This window comes from Symphalangus syndactylus, chromosome 14, assembly GCF_028878055.3.
Source record: "Symphalangus syndactylus isolate Jambi chromosome 14, NHGRI_mSymSyn1-v2.1_pri, whole genome shotgun sequence".
Classification (NCBI taxonomy): domain Eukaryota; kingdom Metazoa; phylum Chordata; class Mammalia; order Primates; family Hylobatidae; genus Symphalangus; species Symphalangus syndactylus.
The window spans coordinates 77,786,125-77,807,888 of record NC_072436.2 but is presented as its reverse complement, the minus strand read 5'-3'; the positions used below and the strand labels follow the sequence as shown (position 1 = coordinate 77,807,888).

The window sequence follows — 21,764 nt, the reverse complement described above, 5'->3', positions numbered from 1 at the left end:
TATCAGCTTACCAGTATTATTATAGTGCTTTCAACGTGAAGATTCTTATGTTATTATTGATTGAATTTAAGTTACATTGAAAAAATAATCTCATTAAAAGCTCTAAAGATTTAAGGTCTTGTAGCATACAGAAACCTCCTCTTTGAAAACTTTGAGAAAACAAGTTCAGTGGCCTGTGAGTATATGTACGACACAGGACAGAATGAATTATCAGATCCCTGAGTGGTCTGTGCTTAAGTAAATACCAAAGAACATTTCAAAAGTGAATCAATTTCCTGTTCTTATTTTATTTTTTTAAATTTTATTTTTCTGTTTTTTTTTTTTTTTTTTAAACAGAGTCTCACTCTGTTGCCCAGACTGGAGTTCAGTGGCTCAGTCTCAGCTCACTGCAATCTCTGCCTCCTGGATTCAAGCGATTCTCCTGCCTCAGCCTCCTGAGTAGCTGGGATTGCAGGCCCCTGCCACCCCACCTGGCTAGTTTTTGTATATTAAGTAGAGACAGGGTTTCACCATGTTGGCCAGGCTGGTCTCAAACTCCTTGACCTCAAGTGATCTACCCACCTTGGCCTCCCAAAGTGTTGGGATTACAGGTGCAAGAGACTATGCCCGGCCTTAAATTTCATTTTTGAATTGAGGTCATGCTCTGTCACCCAGGCTGGAGTGCAGTGGTACAATCATGGCTCACTGCAGCCTTGAACTCTTGGGTTCCAGCCGCCTTTCCACTGCAGCCTCCCTAGGAACTGGGACTACACGTGTGTGCCACCACAACCGGCCCATTTCATGTTCTTTTAAAAACAGAAATTTATTATGTATCGGTTTGTAATGGCAAGCTGGTAGACTACAATAAAAGAATATAATTTTGCACATCTAAGAAAACATTTTCAAAATTGGCATATCATAATGTTAATACTATTAGATACTGCAGAGGATCTCAAGAAACAGTAATGATCCAAAAATGCCATTTTCAGGAGTACCATTCCTGGAGAAATTGACAGAGATTTTAGATATCACATTTTCTGAACATTAAGAATACATAGCCCCTCTAAAATATATTATTGTTTTATTATTGCTTTGCTCTTTCTCAGCCCCATAGAGCTTATTAATTCAATAGTGCATATATTTGAGAACACTAAACAATATTAGAAAATATATGGTATTAATGTGATTTAATTCATCTATTATTTTATAGAACCGATCACTGAAACAGCTTCACCTAGAAAAACAGAAGACTCTTTTTATAATAACAGCTATAATCCCTTTAAAGAGGTGCAGACTCCACAGTATTTGAACCCATTTGATGAGCCAGAAGCATTTGTGACCATAAAGGATTCTCCTCCCCAGTCTACAAAAAGAAAAAATATAAGACCTGTGGACATGAGCAAGTACCTCTATGCTGATAGTGCTAAAACTGAAGAAGAATTGGATGAGTAAGTACATTTCATTTTGCTATCATCACAAGTTAGTCTCTATGTTAACTAAAGAGATCCTTTTGTAATGTACCTTTAGATGGGTACAAATCATTAATGTACACTTTATAAGTCAGTATCTAGCTCATCCACTATCTGAGTGTTTATAGTCTTAAACCTTATTCTCCCACCCTCTTCCAGGTATGTGTGTGTATACCCTAAACTAACAGGTGAGGAAGATATATTCCTAGAATCTCTGGTTGGAATTCCAATTGTGTCTTCTCACAGAAACTATATTGTAAATGGTATTTGGGTTTTTGGTTTTTTTTTTTTTCCATGAAACTCTGTAGACATTAAACTTCAGTTATGTTATAGGTCTGTTGGGGAGGAGAACAAAATAATCATTTGTGGTATTATTGATTTGATAAGAAGACTTGTTTAGATACCAGTGAAATAATAATATTTCTAAATTAGGGATTATCACAAGCTCAATATGAATAGACTGTGTAATTAGGGCTGCCATTTGCCCAAATCTGGAGGGGGGATAAAAAGGGGATGTGTTCATATTGTAATCTGGAGTTATACAGTTCACAGCCCATATGGCTACAGACCATGACCCTGAGTGTGTTTTAAAAGCAGCAGCAAAACCTCCACTTCCAGCCATGTTGGGATAACAGACTGGATTTAGCCTCTTAAACAACTAAAAAATGGAATAAAATTATATGAAACAATAGGATTCAGACATTGGACACAAACAGCACAGGATAATCATCCCTGAGATAACAGAAACAAGACGAGCCCTACAATTATGTAACTTATTTGTGGGAGAGAGTTTCTAAATGCAGTTCAGAGAGAAAAAAAACTCAGATCCCAGTAATCACCCTGAATTAAGGAGACAGAGTTTGGACTTGGGAGTACTGAGGTGACTAGAATTTGTAGAAGAGAAGAGGTACAGAATTTATACCTGTATGAGGAGCACTACTCTATGAGATCTGTTTCAGAGATCTGTAGAAAGCCCCTCCTGAGTCTTTAGCTGAGTGTGGATCAGAGCTTGCACGTGAGGAAATCACCAAGGACAAAGAAACAAACAGAATGATCCCTGGAGTTTGCCCTACCAAGAATAATTTGTGTTCCCACCAGCCAGAAAGAAAAGACTTCCTAACACATAGGACGTTGAGTAGATGCCTCAGAGATGTATTGTATCAGTTGTGAGGCCAAATTAGCCCTAAACTGAACGCTGTTCTGGGCCTACCTAACAAAGCTTAAAGGCAAGGCTCAAAAGAATCAAACTTATCTCAAGTAATTTAACTGCATCACACATGAAGCTCAAAACAGTTGTAATCAATACCAAAAACTCCAGCACACAAAACATGAAATTCGTGCTGTATGACAGCCAATCAAACATTTATCAGGCATGTAAAGAAACAAGAAAATCTGACCTGACCCATAATGAGGAGAAAACATAATCATTAGTATAGATGCAGAAATGGGACAGATGATGGAATTAAAAGATCAACATGGTAAAATAACTTTTATAAATATATTCCAGATATCCAAGAAGGTAGAAGAAAACAGCATAGATGATATTAGAAAATCGAAATTGAATTTATAGAGATGAGATTTTTCATCTCATACAAAGTCAGATGAAAAATAGACTGGATGAGTTTAACCCCATGTTAAATACTGCAAAAGGAAATACTAGTTAACCTAAAGACATAGCAATAGAATCCATCCAGATTAAAAGAGAGAAAGAAGAAAATAACAAAGGATCAGTGAAGTGTGGAACAACTTCAGTGGCCTAACGTGTGTGAAGAAGCGAAGAGAAGGTCAGGGGACAGAAAAGGTATTTGAAGAAATAAACACCAAAAGTTTTAGAAATTAAAAAAAAATTAAAAATATAAACAAACCTACAGGCCAAAGAAGCCGAATGAAACTCAAGCACAAGAAAAATGAAGAAAGTCATAGCAAAGCTTGTTAACAAAAACAACTCAAGCCAGAAGACAATGAGGTGATATTCTTAAAGGACTGAAAGAAAAGTATAACAACAAAAACCTGTGAACATAATTTTCTATTCCCAGCACTCCAAAAAAGCAAAATGATACTACTTGAAAATTTGGATCTACACGAAGGAGAAAAGCACATGAAATGACAAATATATTAGTATATATAAAATACTTGTCTTAGTTTTAAAAATCTCTCTGGTAGATAATTGTTTAAGGCTTCAATAATGTATTCTGTGTTTTATAACATGCAGAAGTAAAACGTATGACAGTTGTGTAAAGGCTGAGTAGCAGAATGAAAGGATACTGTTCTAAGCTTCTTATACGTAATGTTACTTGAAGACACTTTTTTCAGAGTTGACAATTGTTTATATGGAAAATCATAAGGAATCTTTAAAATGGGTACTAAAACAAAAAGTAAATTTAGTAAGGTTACAGGCTACAATATTAATATATAAATTCAATTGTATTTCTCTGTAGTCACAATGAACAATCAGAAATCAATATTGAAAAAAATACCATTTATAAAAGCATCCAAAACAAAAAACTCAGGGATAAATTTGAACAAAAATGTGCGATATCTGTATACTGAAAACAGAATATTGCTGAGAGAAATTAAAGAGTGAAATCAATGGAAAAAAATACAATGGCCATGGATTCAAAGATATAAGTTATTTTCAGTCAGTTTATAAATTCAGTGCCATCCCAATCAAAATTTTAGCATGCTTTTTTTAAAAATAATTTGTAAGCTGTTTATAAAACATATGTGGAAATGGAAGGGACCTAGAATAACCGAAACAATTTTGAAAAAGAGCAAAATTTGAGGATTTATACTATCTGATTTTAAAACTCATTAACCAAGACAGTGTGGTATTAGTTTACTAATAGACTATAGGTGACTGGAAGAGAGCCTGGAATTAGATTCATACATATATTGCCAATTTATTTTTGACAAAGCTAGCAAAGAAAATCAATTAGGAAATGATAATCTTTTCAACAAATGGTGCTAGAACAATTAAATGTCCATATGCCCCTCCTCAACAACAACAAAAAAGCTACAATTCTTACCTTCCGCTGTATAAAAAATGTATCTAAAAATAGATCACACGACTAAAAGTAATCCCAGCACTTTGGGAGGCCGAGGCGGGCGGATCACGAGGTCAGGAGATCGAGACCACGGTGAAACCCCGTCTCTACTAAAAATACAAAAAAAAAAAAATTAGCCGGGCGTGGTGGCGGGCGCCTCTAGTCCCAGCTACTCGGAGAGGCTGAGGCAGGAGAATGGCGTGAACCCGGGAGGCGGAGCTTGCAGTGAGCCGAGACTGTGCCACTGCACTCCAGCCTGGGCGACAGAGCGAGACTCCGTCTCAAAAAAAAAAAAAAAAAAAAAACTGAAGATTTAGCCGGGCACAGTGGCTCACGCCTGTAATCACAGCACTTTGGGAGGCCGAGGCGAGCGGATCACTGTAGGTCAGGAGTTCAAGACCAGCCTGGCCAACATGGTGAAACCCTGTCTCTCCTAAAAAAAAATACAAAAACTTAGCTTGGCATGGTTGCAGGCACCTGTAATCCAAGCTACTTGGGAGGCTGAGGCAGGAGAATTGCTTGAACCTGAGAAGTGGAGGTTACAGTGAACCAAGATCGCACCATTGTACTGCAGCCTGGGCAACAACAGCAAAACTCCATCTTAAAAAACAAAAAACTGAAGATTCTAGAAGAGGACACAGGAGAAAATCTTAGTGACTTTGTATTTGGGAGATTTCTTAAGTAGAATGCAACAAAACACAAAGGATAAAACAAAAAATGGTTAATTTGTACTTCATCAATATTAAAACCTTTTTCTCTTATAAAACTCTTACAAAAATGAAAAGGCAAGCCACGGTTTGGCAGAAATGATTTGCAATACCTGCATCTGGCAAAAGACGTATCCAGAATATGTAAAGAACTCTTTTAACTCAGTAATAAGAAAGGCGAGGCCAGGTGCAGTGGTTCATGCCTGTAATCTCGGCTACTCAAGAGGCTGTGGTTGGAGGATTGCTTGAGCCCAGAAGTTGGAGACCAACCCGAGCAGCATAACAAGAGTCTATCTCTTAAAAAAAAAAATTTTTTTTTTAATTAGCTGGGTGTGATGGTGCACACCTGTGGTCCCAGCTACTCAGGAGGCTGATATGGGCTGATCACTTGAGCCCAGGGGTTCAAGGCTGCAGTGAGCTATGATCACTCCATTGCACTCCAGCCTGGGCAACACTGTGAGACCTCATCTCTAAAAAATAATAAATTTAAAAATTTATTAAAAGAAAGGGGGAAATATTTCAACAGACATTTCACAAATGAAAATATTGTATAGGAATGGAAAGATGCTCAGCTTCATTAGTCATCAAGAAAATGCAAATTGGTACCACAATAAGATATCACTACACACCTACCCAAATGACTAAAATTTACAAGACTGACTATACCAAGTATTGTCAAGGACGTGGAGCCACTGGAACTCCACAGAACTCTCAGAATACTTCTGAATGGTTCAACCATTTTAGAAAAAAGTTTGGCAGTCTCTGAAAAAGTTAAACATACATGTATCATTTGACCCAGCCATTCCATTTCTACGTTTCACCCAAGAGAAATGAAAGCATATGTCCACAAAGACTTCTACATAAATATTTTAACAACTTTATTGATTATAATAACAAAATGGGAACAATTCAAATATCTATCAACAGGCAAATGGATAAACAAACTATGGCATATCCATACAATGCAGTACTACTCAGTAATAAAGAGGAACAAACTATTGGCAAATTGCAAGATCATTATGCTGAGTGAAAGAAGACAGACCAGAAAATAGTATATGGTGTGATACCATTTATTTTAAACTCTAGAACATGCAAACAATCTATAGTGAGAAAAAGCACACCAGTAGTTGTTTACAATCAGAGCTGGAGGGAGGAAGAGATTAAAAAGGGGCACCCAGGAAACTTTTGGAGGGACTGGAAATGTTTGTTATCTTGATTTGTGCTGATGGTTTCACACTTGCATGCATGCGTAAAAAATACTCATTAAATTTTATTTTCAAGTGTAAGCCGTTTATTGTTTATCATTTATACCTAAATAAAGCTGTTTTAAAAAGAACAGCAATCTTTAACTTTAATAACAGAAATATTATGTCACATGAGTGGCTTCCAGCTTGGAACTCTTGGGCCTTTAGGTCTATTTGTTGTAAATAACTGGTGTGTGACAGGAGAGAGCTTTAAAATATTTAATAATAAGTAATATAATTATATGATCACTTATGAGGCTATATGAGTCTTTGCTTTCTTTGGAAATACATAAACTTTTGTGTATTAACATTATTTAGAACTTGGGAAAAATAGTTATTTCTTTAAAAATGCAGGTTGAAAGGAAAATATTTCAAAACGCTATGTATGTGGGTTGAGAGGGGAATAATAATAAGGCTTCTTTGATTCATGAAAGTTTGGGATAATAGCTTTGTGCAAAGGGAGAAATGTTTCTCTATTGTGCATTGGTTAGCTCTTATTTTGAGCACCATTTGACTACTAGTTGTTGTATTTTATAAGGGGCATTAGTGATTCAGAATGTTAACAAAGTAGAGAAAAAGAGCCATTAAAGTGTCCAGAACCACATCAAATGAATGATGATTCAGAGCACAGGGACTGTTTGATTTTAAAAATAGATGATTTAAGGGAACTGTAATAACCAACTTCAGATATTTTGAGACTAGCCGAGTGTGGTGGCTCACACCTGTAATCCCAACACTTTGGGAGGCCAAGGCAGGTGGATCACCTGAGGTCAGGAGTTCGAGACCAGCCTGACCAACATGATGAGACACCCCCCTCTACTAAAAATACAAAATTAGCCAGGTGTAGTGGCAGGTGCCTGTAATCCCAGCTACTTAGGAGGCTGAGGTGGGAGAATCGCTTGAATCTGGGAGGTGGAGGTTGCAGTGAGCCCAGATCATGCCACTGCACTCCAGCCTGGGCAACAGAGCGAGACTGCATCTCAAAAAAAAAAAAAAAAAAAAAAAAATATATATATATATATATATATATATATATATATATATATATATATAGAGACTTTTATTTGAAAGAGTGAGAAAATTGACTTGTTTTCTATTGCTGTGGAGTTGTGTTTCTCATCTTTTCCACATTTTATAGCACGTGTTACATGCTTCCTGGGTATGGCTAGGTTTTGATAAAACCTAAAAAAGTTCTAATCTCCAAAAGTCTCAGAATTACATCATAATAATCATCTGATTCTAAACCTAAACCCAGGTTGACATCTTATTACTAATTAATAACTATATGGGGGATTGAAAAGTTGGCCCAACACTTGGTAAAGTTATATTTGTTTTCTTTGAAATAGCTAACATGTGATTGAAATAAAATTTCTCATGGGTGGTGTAGGTGCTGAGTAATAGCCACACACCTAGAATGTTTGAATGTAAATGCAAACTTTAAGTACAGGCATTCAGGTATTCCAAGATACATGAGTATTACACAACACACTCACACTTGCTCTCTTATTAATGAATTAAAGAGACATCTAATGTTTGCTTAAACTTTTTAAATGCCTTAATAAAAACTAAAATCAGAATCATTGGGTGTTTCCTTTTGGCCATTCTTTTTCCACATGAAAGTCACAGTCTTTACAAGTTTCTCGTGAATAAAGAGTGTTCTAACTTGCTCAATCATCTGGGGTTACCAGAGGGAGCCTGTAAATACTCTAGCTTCTTTATTTTGTAGAAATATACACAAGTTCTAAAGATTGCACATAAGCTAATGTGCAAGTCCAGGAAGAACTCTGTTTGTATTAATTACTTGTTTAGTATTTATCATCTTTTCTCTACAAAAGTTTATAGGTTCAACGTCAGTAGCAGAAATCTTCCAAAATTTGTTCTTACTTCAATAATAAACTTACGACCTTTCATCAAGCAAAAAGCCTATGTGACTCATCTTCCATTACCAAACTTCCTGTATACTCTGACATTAAACTATCACAAATAAATAGTAATGAATCCTTTGATGTGTGGAACTACCTTTAGTGCCCCAGCATATCCATAAGCACAAAGAGAAAGTATTCACCCTTCCTTGCCTTTTAGGACGTCTTCTTTACACTTAGCAACTGCATGGGTTTCTCAGTTACTTATATTTGGGGGATAATTCAACTCTTCTAGTTTATGTAGTAAAAATGAAAACCAATAAACCAATATTATTTTTTCAGAACTTTTATGAAGTGACTTTTGAGGCCCAGCATGCAGTCATTTCTGGTATGGTTTTGTGTCAGTTTCCCAAGGAAACCTTTCATTGAATTTTATTCAGGGAAGCTACGTGCCCATTTTAATAACTTTGAATTTGTTTTTCCAAAGAAACATAGATATCAAGGTGAGAGGAAGAGACTATTCCTTAGCTTCGTTTTGTATTATTTTTCCAGTATGTTTAAATTAATCCTGAACCAACTTTGGTTTTTCTCTCTATAATTCATTTTTCTTGATGAATTGTTTTCTAAACAATAAATAATGTCATTTAAAATTATTCTGTCCAATTTTCTCCTAATTATAACCAATGAATTTTCAACTTACTGAGTTAATGATATAACTAATTTATTATTGAAATATACAATACCAAGATAAAAATAATTGTCTTTTAGAGTGATGCATAAAGTTCTGAAATAGATTTTTCAAATCATAGATGATCAACAGAATGTGAAAATAGTCCCAATTCTGTAAATATTTTTTCTTTGCTTACATTTATTTATATTTAAAATATATTAATCAGCAAGTATGTAAGTTGTCATTGTAGAGAAAGGGATAATTGTTTGCACAATACTATCTCTGTACAGTCACTATTACTGTTCTTTTTTTTTTTTTTTTTTTGAGACAGAGTCTTGCTCTGTCGCCCAGGCTGGAGTGCAGTGGCGCAATCTCACCTCACTGCAACCTCTGCTTCCCGGGTTCACGCCATTCTCCTACCTCAGCCTCCCGAGTAGCTGGGACTACAGGCACCCGCCACCATGCCTGGCTAATTTTTTTTTTGTATTTTTAGTAGACACGAGGTTTCACCGGATTAGCCAGGATGGTCTCGATCTCCTGACCTCGTGATCTGCCCGTCTCGGCCTCCCAAAGTGCTGGGATTACAGGCTTGAGCCACCGCACCCGGCCTATTCCTGTTCATTTCTTATAGCACTTAAAAAAATCGATATATGCTTCACATAACATGAAATTATACACTTTAAAATGTACATGTCAGTGATTTTTAGTATGTTCACTATATTGTTCTACCATTACCACTATACCAGGATGTTTTCATTACCACAAAAAGAAACCTCATACCTGTTAGCATTTAGTCCCAATTCCCCACTTCCTTCATTCTCTGGCTACAACTAATCTACTTTCTGTTTCTGTGAATTTGACTATTCTGGACATTTCACCTAAATGGAAACATTTCCTGCTCATTCTTGAAAAGTAGGGAATTAAATTTAAGTTAGGGATCTCTGATCTAGAAGGGAAAAGGACCATTCAAAACTTTTATAAGTAGAGGCTTCTTGTCCTTATTCTGATTTAGTGCCTAACCAGTAGTGGTGCCAGCACACTGTTGTCTCAGAGGTGAATTACAAGTGTGTGGAGATATTAATTTTCTTAGTCCTAAAGTACTTGGCAAATGCAAGTGTTAAGCACTCTGAAGAGAGGCACTCTTAACGTAGACTACCCAGGAATTCCTCAGATGAAACCCTGAACTCACAATATAGAATTACAAAACACACAAGGAAACAGTTTACTAAGAGAAAGAGTCAGGACACAAAAGAAATAGTAGGATTATACATGCAAGAACTTCAAATACTAGATTTGTCAGATAGAGACTATAAAATAAGTATGTTTAAATGATTAGTAACTCAAATCTTTGTAACTGAGGTACCATATACACAGATATATGAAGAAATACACTTATTAAAATTAAAAATTCCTGGAGAATTAAATATTAGACACAAAGAAAAAATGAACTGGATCAGAGATGTGAGAGAGTTATCTAGAATATAGCATAAGAAGAATAAAGATTTATAAAAATGGAAAGGCTAGGAAACCTGACAAGAAGTTGTTCAACATATATCTAATAAGATATTTCAAAGAGAATAGAGAAAATACAGAAGAGGCTATCAAAGAGATAAAGGCAGATAATTTTTCAGAACTGATAAAACACATGGCTCTTCAGACTCAGGAAATACAAGGAGTCTGAAACAGAATAAATAAAAAGAAATCCACACCTAGACATGTCATAGGTGTCAAAATTGCTCAAACTAGAAATAAAGAGAAGATCTTAACAACTACATAGAAAAGATGACTTACAAAGGAGCAATATTAGGCTGACAGTGGATTAATATCTTCAAAACCCTGAGATAGAATAACTGACAACTAGAATTCTCTACCCAGCTAAACTATCACTTAAATGTAAGGCTGAAATAAAGACATTTTCAAAGCCTGGGAGAATTTACTATAAGCAGAATCTTGCTGAATGAACTGCTAAAACATATTCCATAATAAGGGGAGAATTTAACATAGAAGAAAAGATGAAATACAAGAAAACATAACAGAGCTCGAGCATAAAAAAGAAATCAAATCGACATTTTTACATCTTATTTCCTTTTCCTTGGGTATGGAAAATATACAAGATTTACTATTTTTAATATTTAACATTTTTCTAAGGTTCTATATATAATAGTTTGAGCTGAATGTGACCTTGTATTAAATATTTTTAAGTACTTTTTAAAGCCAAATTAAAAAAAAATCTGGATAGAAATGGACCAAAAGATTAATAGTCATTATTTCCAAATTCCAGGTTATCACTGGTTTGGGTTTTATTTGAAAAAAGAAATTTTAGTTTTCAGTGCATGTTTTATTATTTTACTTGTAAATGAACTATTTTTTGAGAGACATCTAACAATAATTCTTCTTTCACTTAGATCAAATCCTTTTTATGAACCTAAATCAACTCCTCCTCCAAATAATTTGGTAAATCCTGTTCAAGAACTAGAAACTGAAAGTCGAGTGAAAAGAAAGGCCCCGGCTCCACCAGTCCTCTCACCAAAAACAGGAGTAGTAAATGAAAACACAGTTTCTGCAGGAAAAGATCTCTCTACATCTCCTAAGGTAGGATTTTATTCATACTAAAACATGTATTAGTATTTTCTCTTTTCTCCCCATGCCATTTAATTTAAATTAAGAAAAGTAATTTTTGGCTATTTTTATTGATTTAAAAATAATATCCAAGAAAATCTATTGTACTGCAATACTGCATTTATGTTTGTGAGCCCATAAGTTTACAGTACAGTATGGATTGGATGGCTTGGGTTAAGATTGTTTTTAAAATGCTATTTTGAAATGAGAGGAATAAAGGTCTTATAATTGTAAGATTGGTGCTTTAGAGAAAGAATACTCTATAACTATAGGAGAGCTTCAGCAGACAGGCCCTTGCTGAGGCACACCCACCCACCGCCTCCCCACAGCACTTTGATGGCATGCATATGCACACAGACCTCTCCACCCTGTTGTCACTGATGGGCTTGTGCATAGACCTCGTGACTACCACCCTGACCCTACCCTGCCCCCTCCAGTGCACACATATGTGCACCCCGCCACCCAGCCATTGCTGGTGTAAGCATATGCACACAGACCCTGCCACCCTGCCCCTGCCAGCATGTAGGCACTGCTGCCCCATCCCTGCTGGTGTATGCGCACCCCACCTCATTGCCGCCACCAGTGCAAGTGCACATATACAGTCCCCAGTGCCCCATCAGTATGGGCGTGAACCCCACTGCTGCCACCCTGATGAAATGCTTTTGCCAGCACCCCACATCAGAGTGATCTTGCCACAAGACTGGGAACATCTCAGCCCCTCCAGCACAGCAGGTGCTTAACTTTGAGGTCCCAGATAACAAAGCCATGGGTCTGGTACCAGGCCCTGTGGGTTAGAGCATGCAGCCCCATGAGTGCTGAGAAAGCCTTGGCCCCCTGAAATAATCCAAAAACAAAGCCAGTCATCTGAACACAACTTATACCATAGTCAAACCTTCAATGGCATCAAATAATGTAAAAGTAAAAAACTGCATCCAAAGGACAGCAGCTTCAAAGATTAAAGGAACATCAGCCCACACAGATGAGAAAGAGCCAGTGCAAGAACTCTGGCAACTCAAAAACCCAGTGTCTTCTTACCTCAAAACAATCACACTGGCTCCCCAGCAATGATAATTAACCAGGCTGAAATGGCTAAAATGACAGACATAGAATTCAGAATCTGGATAGCCATAGAGATCATCAAGATTCAGGAGAAAGTTGAAACGTAATCCAAGGAATCCAATAAAGTGAGACAAGAGCTGAAAAATGAAATAGTGATTTTAGGAAAGAACCAAAATTGTCTGATAGCGCTGAAAAACTAACTAGAAGGATTTCATAATACAATCGGAAGTAGTAACAGCAGAATAAACCAAGCTGAGGAAAGAATCTCAGAGCTCGGAGACCAATTCTTCTAAACAGTTCAGTCAGACAAAAATAAAGAAAAAAACAAAAGAATGAACTAACAAAACCCCTAAGAAATACGAGATTATGTAACGAAACCAAACCTACTACTCATTGGCATCCCTGAAACAGAGGGAGAGAGAGCAAGCAACTTGGAAAACATATTCAAGGATATTGTCTGTGAAAATTTCCCCATTCTTGCTAGAGAGGTCAACATTCAAATGCAGGAAATTCAAAGAACCCCTGTGAGATTCTATATAAGATGACCATCCTTAAGTCATATGATCATCAGATTCTCCCAGATCAAAGTGAAAGAAAAAATAGTAAAGACAGAGAGAAAGGGCATGGCACCTTTACAGGAACTCCACCAGGCTAACCACACACCTTTCAACAGAAACCCTACAAGCCAGAAGAGATTGGGAGCCTATATTCAGCATTCATAAAGAAAAGAAATTCCAACCAAGAATTTTCATATCCAGCCAAACTAAACTTCGTAAGATAAGAAGAAGTAAATTTCTTTTCAGAAAAGCAAATGCTAAGGGAATTTGTTATCACCAGACCTGCCTTATAGGAGGTCCTTAAGGGATTGCTAAACATAGAAACCAAAGATAATTATTGGCCACCACAAAAACACAGTTAAATACACAGACCATTGTGTTAGTCTGTTCTCACACTGCTATAAAGAACTACCCAAGACTGGGTAATTTATTTTAAAAAGAGGTTAAATTGACTCACAGTTCTGCAGGCTGTATAGGAGACATGGCTAGGGAGGCCTCGGGAAACTTAAAATCATGGCAGAAGGCAAAGGGGAAGCCAGCATGTCTTACATGGTGGGAGCAGAAGGAATACACACATTCAAACAACCAGATCTCATGAGAACTCACTCAGTATCATAAGAACAGCAAGGGGGAAACCTGCCCCATGATCCAATCACATCCCACCAGGTCCCTCCTCTAACATTGGGGATTACAATTCGACATAAAATTTGGGTGGAGACACAGAGTCAAATCATATCAACCATGGACACTATAAAGCATCTACACAATCAAATCTATATAACAATTAGCTTAACAACACAATGATAGAACCAAATCCACATATGACAATATTAACCTTGAATGTAAATTATCCAACCTGCCATTGTGTGCCCCAATTAAAAGGCACAGAAGAGCAGGTTGGATAAAGAAGACCCAACTGTATGCTGTCTTCAAGAGACCCATCTCACATGCGTTGACCCTCATAGGCTCAAAGTAAAGGGATAGAGAAAAATCTACCAAGCAAATAGAAAACAAGAAAGAGGAGGGGTTGCTATTCTAATGCTAGACAAAATAGACTTTAAGCCAACAAAGATCAGAAAACACAAAGAAGGGCATTACATAATGGTAAGGGGTTCAATTCAATAAGAAGACTTAGCTATCCTAAATAATATGCACCCAACACTGGAGCACCCAGATTCATAAAACAAGTTCTTAGGGACCTACAAAGAGATAACTATGCAATAATAATTGGAGCCATCAACACCCCACTGACAATATTAGACAGATCATCCAGGCAGAAAACTAATAAAGATATTCAAAAGCTAAACTTGTCACTTGACTAAATGGACCTAACAGACATCTACAGAATACTCTGACCAACAACAGAATGTACATTATTTTCATCTGCACATGGTACATACCCCAAAATCAACCACATGCTCAGTCATAACACAATTCTCAACAAATTCAATATAACTGAAATCATACTAACCATACCTTCAGACCACAGCACAATAAAAACAGAAATCAATACTAAGACCATCTCTCAAAACCATGTTGGAAATTAACCTGCTCTTGAATGAATTTTGGGTAAACAAATAAGGCAGAAATCAAGAAATTCTTTGAAACAAATGAAAACAAAAATACAACATACCAGTATCTCTGGGACACAGCTAAAGCAGTATTAAGAGGACAGCTTATAACACCAAGTACCCACATTAAAAAGTTAGAAAGATCTCAAATTAACAACCTTATACCACACCTAGAGGAACTAGGGAATCAAGAACAAACCAACCCAAAGCTAGCAGAAGATGACAGCCAAAATCAGAGCTGAAGTCTATGAAATTGAGGCTTGAAAAACAGTACAAAAAGATCAATGAACCCAAAAGTTGGTTTTTTGAAAGAATAGATAAGATTGACAGACTGCTGGTTAGGCTAATAAAGAAAAAAGAGAAGATTCAAATAAATACCAGAAATGACAAAGGAGACGTTACCACCAACCCCACAGAAATAGGAAAAACATTCAGACTATTACAAATCCCTCTATGCACAGAAACTGGAAAACCTACAAGATATGAGTAAATTACTGGAAACACACAACCTCCCAAGACTGAACCAGGAAGAAATTGAAACCCTGAACAGACCAATAATAAGGTCTGAAATTGAATCAGTAATAAAAAGCCTACCAAACAGAAAAAGCCTTGGACTAGACAGATCCATGGCTGAATTCTACCAGACATATAGAGAAGAGCTGATAACCAATCCTACTGAAACTTTCCAAAAAAAATAAGATGAGGGACACCTCTCTAACTCATTGTGTGAGACTAGCATCTTCTGATACCAAAACTTGGCAGAGACACAACAAAAAAGGAAAACTTCAGGTCTATATCCTCTGACGAATGTAGATGCAAAAATCTTTAACAAAATACTAGAAAACTAAACCCAGCAGCACATCAAAATGCTAACCCACCATGATCAAGGAGGTTTCATTCCTGGGATGTAAGGTTGGTTCAAAATATGTAAATCAGTAAATGTGATCCATCACATAAACAGAACTAAAGACAAAAACTACATGTTTATGGCTGGGCGCAGTGGCTCATACCTGTAATCCTAGCACTTTGGGAGGCTGAGGCGGGTGGATCACCTGAGGTCAGGAGTTCGAGACCAGCCTGGCCAAAATGGTGAAATTGAAATTTCACCGTCTCTACTAAAAATACAAAAATTAGCCAGGTGTGGTGGTGGGTGCCTGTAGTCTCAGCTACTTGGGAAGCTGAGGCAACAGAATCGCTTGAACCCAGAAGGTGGAGGTTGCAGTCACCCAAGATTGCGCCACTGCACTCCAGCCTGGGTGACAGAGTGAGACTCTGTCTCAAAAAAAACCAAAAAACTACATGTTTATCTGAGTAGATGCAGAAAAAGCTATCAATAAAATTTAACATCCCTTCATGTTAAAAACCCTTAACAAACTAGGTATTAAAGGAACATACCTCAAAATAATAAGAGCCATCTATGACAGTTCTGCAGTTAACACCATACTGAATGGGCAAAAGCTGGAAGTATTCCCCTTGAGGACCAGAACAAGACAAGGATGCCCACTGTCACCACTCCTATTCAACATAGTACTGGAAGTCCTAGCCAGAGCATTCACACGAGAGAAAGAAATAGAAACAATCCAAATAGGAAGAGAAGTCAAACAATCACTTTTCCTAAATGATATGATTTTATGTTGAGAAAACCTCATAGTTTCTGCCCCAAAGCTCCTGGATCCAATAAACAACTTCAGTAAGGTTTCATTTGTACAAAATTACTGTATACAAATTCAGTAACATTTCTATACACCTACAAGTCTATATAACATTCAAGCTGAAAGCCAAATTAAGAACACAGTCCTATTCACAATAACACACACACACACACACACACACACAGAGAGAGAGAGAGAGAGAGAGGGAGAGAGAGCCTATGATGAATACAGCTAACCAGGGAGGAGAAAGATCTCTATAATGAGAATTACAAAACACTGCTGAAAGAAATCAGAGATGACACAAACGAGTAGAAAAACATTATATGCTCATGGATCAGAAAAATCAATATTAAAATGGCCTTATTGCCTAAAACGATTTGCAGATTCAGTGCTATTTCTATCAAAATTACCAATGAATTTTTCACAAAATTAGAAAAAAAACTATTCCAAAATTCTTATGGAACAACAACAACAACAACAACAAATAGCCTGAATAGCCAATGCAGTCCTAAGCAAAAAGAACAAAGCTTGAGGCATCACACTATCTGACTTTAGACTATACTAGAAGGGTACAGTAATCAGAACAGCATGATACTGGTAGACACACAGACCAATGGAACAGTTTAGAGAACTCAGAAATAAAGCCACACAACTACGACCATCTGATCTTTGAGAAAGTTGACAAAAACAAGCAATGGGGAAAGGATTCATTATTCAACAAGTGGTGCCAGGTTAACTGGATAGCCATGTACAGAAGATTGAAACTGGACCCTTTCGTTTCACCACATATAAAAATCAACTCAAGATGCATTAAAGACTTAAATGTAAAACCTAAGACTATAAAAACCCTAGAAGAAAGCCTAGGAAATACCATTATGTGATATTGGCCCTGATGAAGATTTCATGACAAAAACTCCAGTAGCAATTGTGAAAAAAAAAAGAAAGAAAATTGATAAATGAGACCTAATCAAATGAAGAGCTTCTGCACAGCAAAAAAGAAAAAAACAAAAAACAAAAACTCTTGCCAGAGTAAACAGACAATCTACAGAATTGGAGAAAATAGTTTCCAACTATGTATCTGAGAAAGGTCTAATATCCAAAATCTATAAGTAACTTAAATTAACAAGCAAAAAACAACCAACCAACCCCATTAAAAAATTAGCTAAGAACATGAAAACACACTTCTCAAAAGAGTACATACATGTGGCCATCAAGTATATGAGAAAAAATGCTCAACATCAGTAGTCTTTTGAGAGATGCAATCAAAACCACAATGAGATACTGTCTCATACCAGGCAGAATGGCTATCATTAAAATGTCAAAAAATAACAGTTGCTGGTGAGGTTGCAGAGAAAAGGGAGTACTTATACACTGCTGGTGGGAATGTAAAATAGTTCAGCCACTATGGAAAACAGTTTGGAGATTGTTCCCAAAGAATTTAAAACAGATCTACCATTCCATCCAGCAATCCCATTATTAGGTATATACCCAAAGGAATATAACTTGTTCTACAGTAAAGACACATGCATGTGTATGTTTGTCACAGCACTATTCACAATAGAAAACACACTGGATCAACCTACATTGCCCATCAGCAGTAAACCAAATAATGAAAATGTGGTATATATATACACCATGGAATACTACGCAGCCATAAAAAAGAACAAAATCATGTTCTTTGCAGCACATGGGTGGAGCTGGAGGCCGTTATCCTAAATAAGTTAACACAGGAATGGAAAACCAAATACTGCATGTGTTCTCACTTATAAGTAGGAGCTAAACATTAAGTACACATGGACACAAAGAAGGGAACAGTAGACACTGGGGCCTACTTGTGGGTGGAGGGTGGGAGAAGGGTGAGGATCAAAAATCTACCTACTGGATACCGTGTTTTTTATTTGGGTGATGAAATAATCTATACACCAATCCCCCATGACATGCAATTTACTCATGTAACAAACCTGCACATGTACATCCTGAACCTGTAATACAAGTTGGAAAGGAAAAACAGACAGAAAAAAAAAAAAAAAAAAAAGAAGGAAAGGGAAGGGAAGGGGAAGGAGAAGGGGAAGGGGAAGGAAAAAGGAAAGGAAACTCTAAAGCACCTAGGCATGAGAGACAGCTTTATACTAATATAGAGGAAGAAATCTAAATCATCATTTGACAAATGAACTGGAAAGATTAAGGCTCAGTCCAGATGTTTTGTTGAAGAATTTCAATTTTGTCACTTTATGTCAAGGTATAATTTTGGCTTGTCACTCTCTTTTAGAAATTTTAATATGTGATGACTACATGGAAAGGTAAAACACCTTTGGAACAAAACCTAAAGCTATTAAGCGATTCCATTGTAAATAATATAGTGTCTTCTGTGTGTTGGTCTTAGCAAATTTTTTTAGGTAAATAACTTGCCTGTCTAGTCATGGGTGTGTTGTTACCGCTATATTAGGTTATTTAATTCTCATAGGTAGTAATGTTCAAAATGAGATTAACTTGATCTCAGAGGGATAAAGGAAAGATTACAAGTCCCCCACCTCCTGCCAGTAGAGAAAGGATTGGAACCTAGCATTTTAATTAATTGTATGATGTTGGAACCATACTCTACTCAGGTGCCTGGGCTTCTATTTTTCTCAAGGACATTGAAGTTCAGTAGTTTCTTTTGAATAGACAATTTTTCATTTCATTCTGTGGCTTCTGTTAAATGCCAGACTTCTGCAATAGTTCATTTTATTTGTTTGCCTGTATTTTTGTTGTTTTAGAGGGAGAGTTTGTTCACTGAGTTCCTCATTCAGCCATTCCATAAGTCAATCTCCAAGTGTTTGTTTTTATATCACGTGTTTTTTTTCCCCCCCAGTGACTTAAATTCTGTCTTGCTGGGTCGTGCTAGAGAAAGGGAAAAACGCTAAATGAAAGGAGCAGATGTTAGAAATATAAGGCAAAAGGAGATGGCCAATTCCAATATCCATAAGAGCAAAAATAAAGTGACTGAGACACTAGCCAGAATCAAGAAAATTTAGGTCCCTTATCCATTCTGACCATAAAGAATACCTAAACCTATCACTTGTTTCTCTGAATCTCTAGTCCCTCGTTGCCTACTTCCTATACTATCCCTCTTTATTCCATCAGGAGTTTGGAGCTAATTAAGAATTCCTAATCTCTCTGTAGAGGAAAGGAAACGGGCCGGGTGCGGTGGCTCACACCTGTAATTCCAGCACTTTAGGAGGCCAAGGCGGGCAGATCACCTGAGGTCAGGAGTTTGAGACCAGCCTGACCAACATGGAGAAACCTCGTCTCTACTAAAAATACAAAATTAGCCAGGTGTGGTGGCGCATGCCTGTAATCCCAGCTACTCGGGAGACTGAGACAGGAGAATCGCTTGAACCCAGGAGGCGGAGGTTGCAGTGAGCCGAGATGGTGCCATTGCACTCCAGCCTGGGCAACAAGAGTGAAACTCCATCTCAGAAAAAAAAAAAGAAAAGAAAAAAGAAAGGAAACGAACTTAACAGTGCCTACTGTATGCCGGGCAATATTTTGTTACCTCACTTGATCCATAGAGCAACTGAGGATACACACACACACACACACACACACACGTACACACACACTATACATATACACACACATATATATACATACACACATATATATGTACTGTCTATGCCATTATCTCTGTTTTACATATGAGAAACTGAACCTTGGATAAGTAATTTGCTCAAAATGATAAAGCAAGTAGTGACACTGCCAGGATTAAAGTTCAGGTTCATTGTGTGCAAAACCCATGCTTTTCTCACTGTGTCATGCTATCTCTAGGGAGAGGTATTTCTGGTTCCAAGTTGAAACTCTAAATACGTTTTTCCATAGAACTTATATGGCGATCAAGTTTTCTTATAGCAAAGTATGTGATAGCTACGTGAATAGCTATTTTTACATTATTTTGAAGGTAATGTTTCATTGCAGATACATTGTGGAATAAATGATGTTTATGGGAAAGACTGAGCAGTTTAGCACCATGCTTCTCTTGGAAAATGCCTCATTATGCTCAGACATAGACATTAGAGACACAGTCATATCACAGTAACCTTTTGCTGATCCGGAAGTTAGTTTGGATAAGACACCTGGTAGTTTGGATAAGATACCTGGTGAAACCCAACTGAAAAATTAATGCTAAAAAAGACTAGCCATCTATAGTCCCAGCTACTCACATTGAGGCTGGAAGATTGCTTGAGCCCAGAGATTGAGATCCCATCTCTTAAAATACTAGTATTAATAGACTGCTGGCCAGGTGCAGTGGCTCATGCCTGTAATACCAGCAGTTTGGGAGGCTGAGGCAGGAGGATTGCTGGAGCCCAGGAATTAGAGACCAGCTTGGGCAATATAGTGAGACCCTGTCTCTACAAAAAACTAAAATAGAAACATTAGCTGGGCATCATGGCTCACGCCTGTATTCCCAGTTACTTGGGAGGCTAAGGTGGGGGGATCACTTGAGCCTGGGAGGTAGAGGCTGAAGTGAGCCGTGATGTGTCACTGCACTCCAACCTGTATGGCAGAGTGAAACACTGTCACCTAATAACAAAAAATATTAATAATAGACTGCTGATACATTATTAAGTAAAAAAAAGTGCATAACAGAATATAGTGTGTATTAAAAATGTTATTCACTTCTGTGTGTATAAAAAATGTTATTAACATCTATACGCCTATGCACATAGACATATGGTCACATACATTTCCAAAGGCATCACAAGTAATAGTGGTTACATCTGAGAAGAAAGGTCTTGGTAAGATGGAGGTATGCAGAACATTGAGGAAGGCATTTCTTTTCATGTTTTAACTTCCTATATTGTTTGAATTTTCAAACCTTATACATGTACTTTTGTTTTTGTTTGTTATGCTAATAGAGGTGAGTAATGAGATCACTTATCTGTTTTTTGTTGCCTTCTGTATATATCATATACAAGATAACATTTTCTTAAAATTTACCCTCAAAGGAAGTCTTGACTTCTCTAAGTCAACTCTTAGGCTTGACCAGTGTTATAAAACTGTGTGGGCCCCATGGGGTTTTATCAGGTGGCTTAGTGTTCTGCACTGGGGACCAGGTATGGACGCTTGGCAGGAAGGCTCCGGACCCCCTTTTCCATTTCTACTGTGCAAATCCATGCTCATTCATTTTATATATTTGAGTTCATTTAAGATTTCATTTGAAAACATGTAGACTATTGCCAAACCAAAAGAAAGGAAATCACCAACTACACAATTATGTATAAGGCAGTAGATTATCATCAGTGATATGCTGACAATAATTAAAAAATGATAAATGGAAGCCAAGAATGCAGT

General features: G+C 37.0%; 1 protein-coding gene across 28 annotated transcripts in view; it reads left to right on the top strand.

Annotated features, from left to right (window-relative positions):
* Positions 1-21,764, top strand: part of EHBP1 (EH domain binding protein 1) — a 387,904-nt gene that overhangs the window by 198,640 nt on the left and 167,500 nt on the right. For all 28 annotated transcript variants that reach the window (XM_055241558.1, XM_055241565.2, XM_055241553.2 and 25 more), the window contains 2 exons: positions 1,190-1,427; positions 11,381-11,567. In XM_055241558.1, the coding sequence (XP_055097533.1) occupies positions 1,190-1,427; positions 11,381-11,567 (425 nt within the window). The remainder of the gene's footprint in view (positions 1-1,189; positions 1,428-11,380; positions 11,568-21,764) is intronic.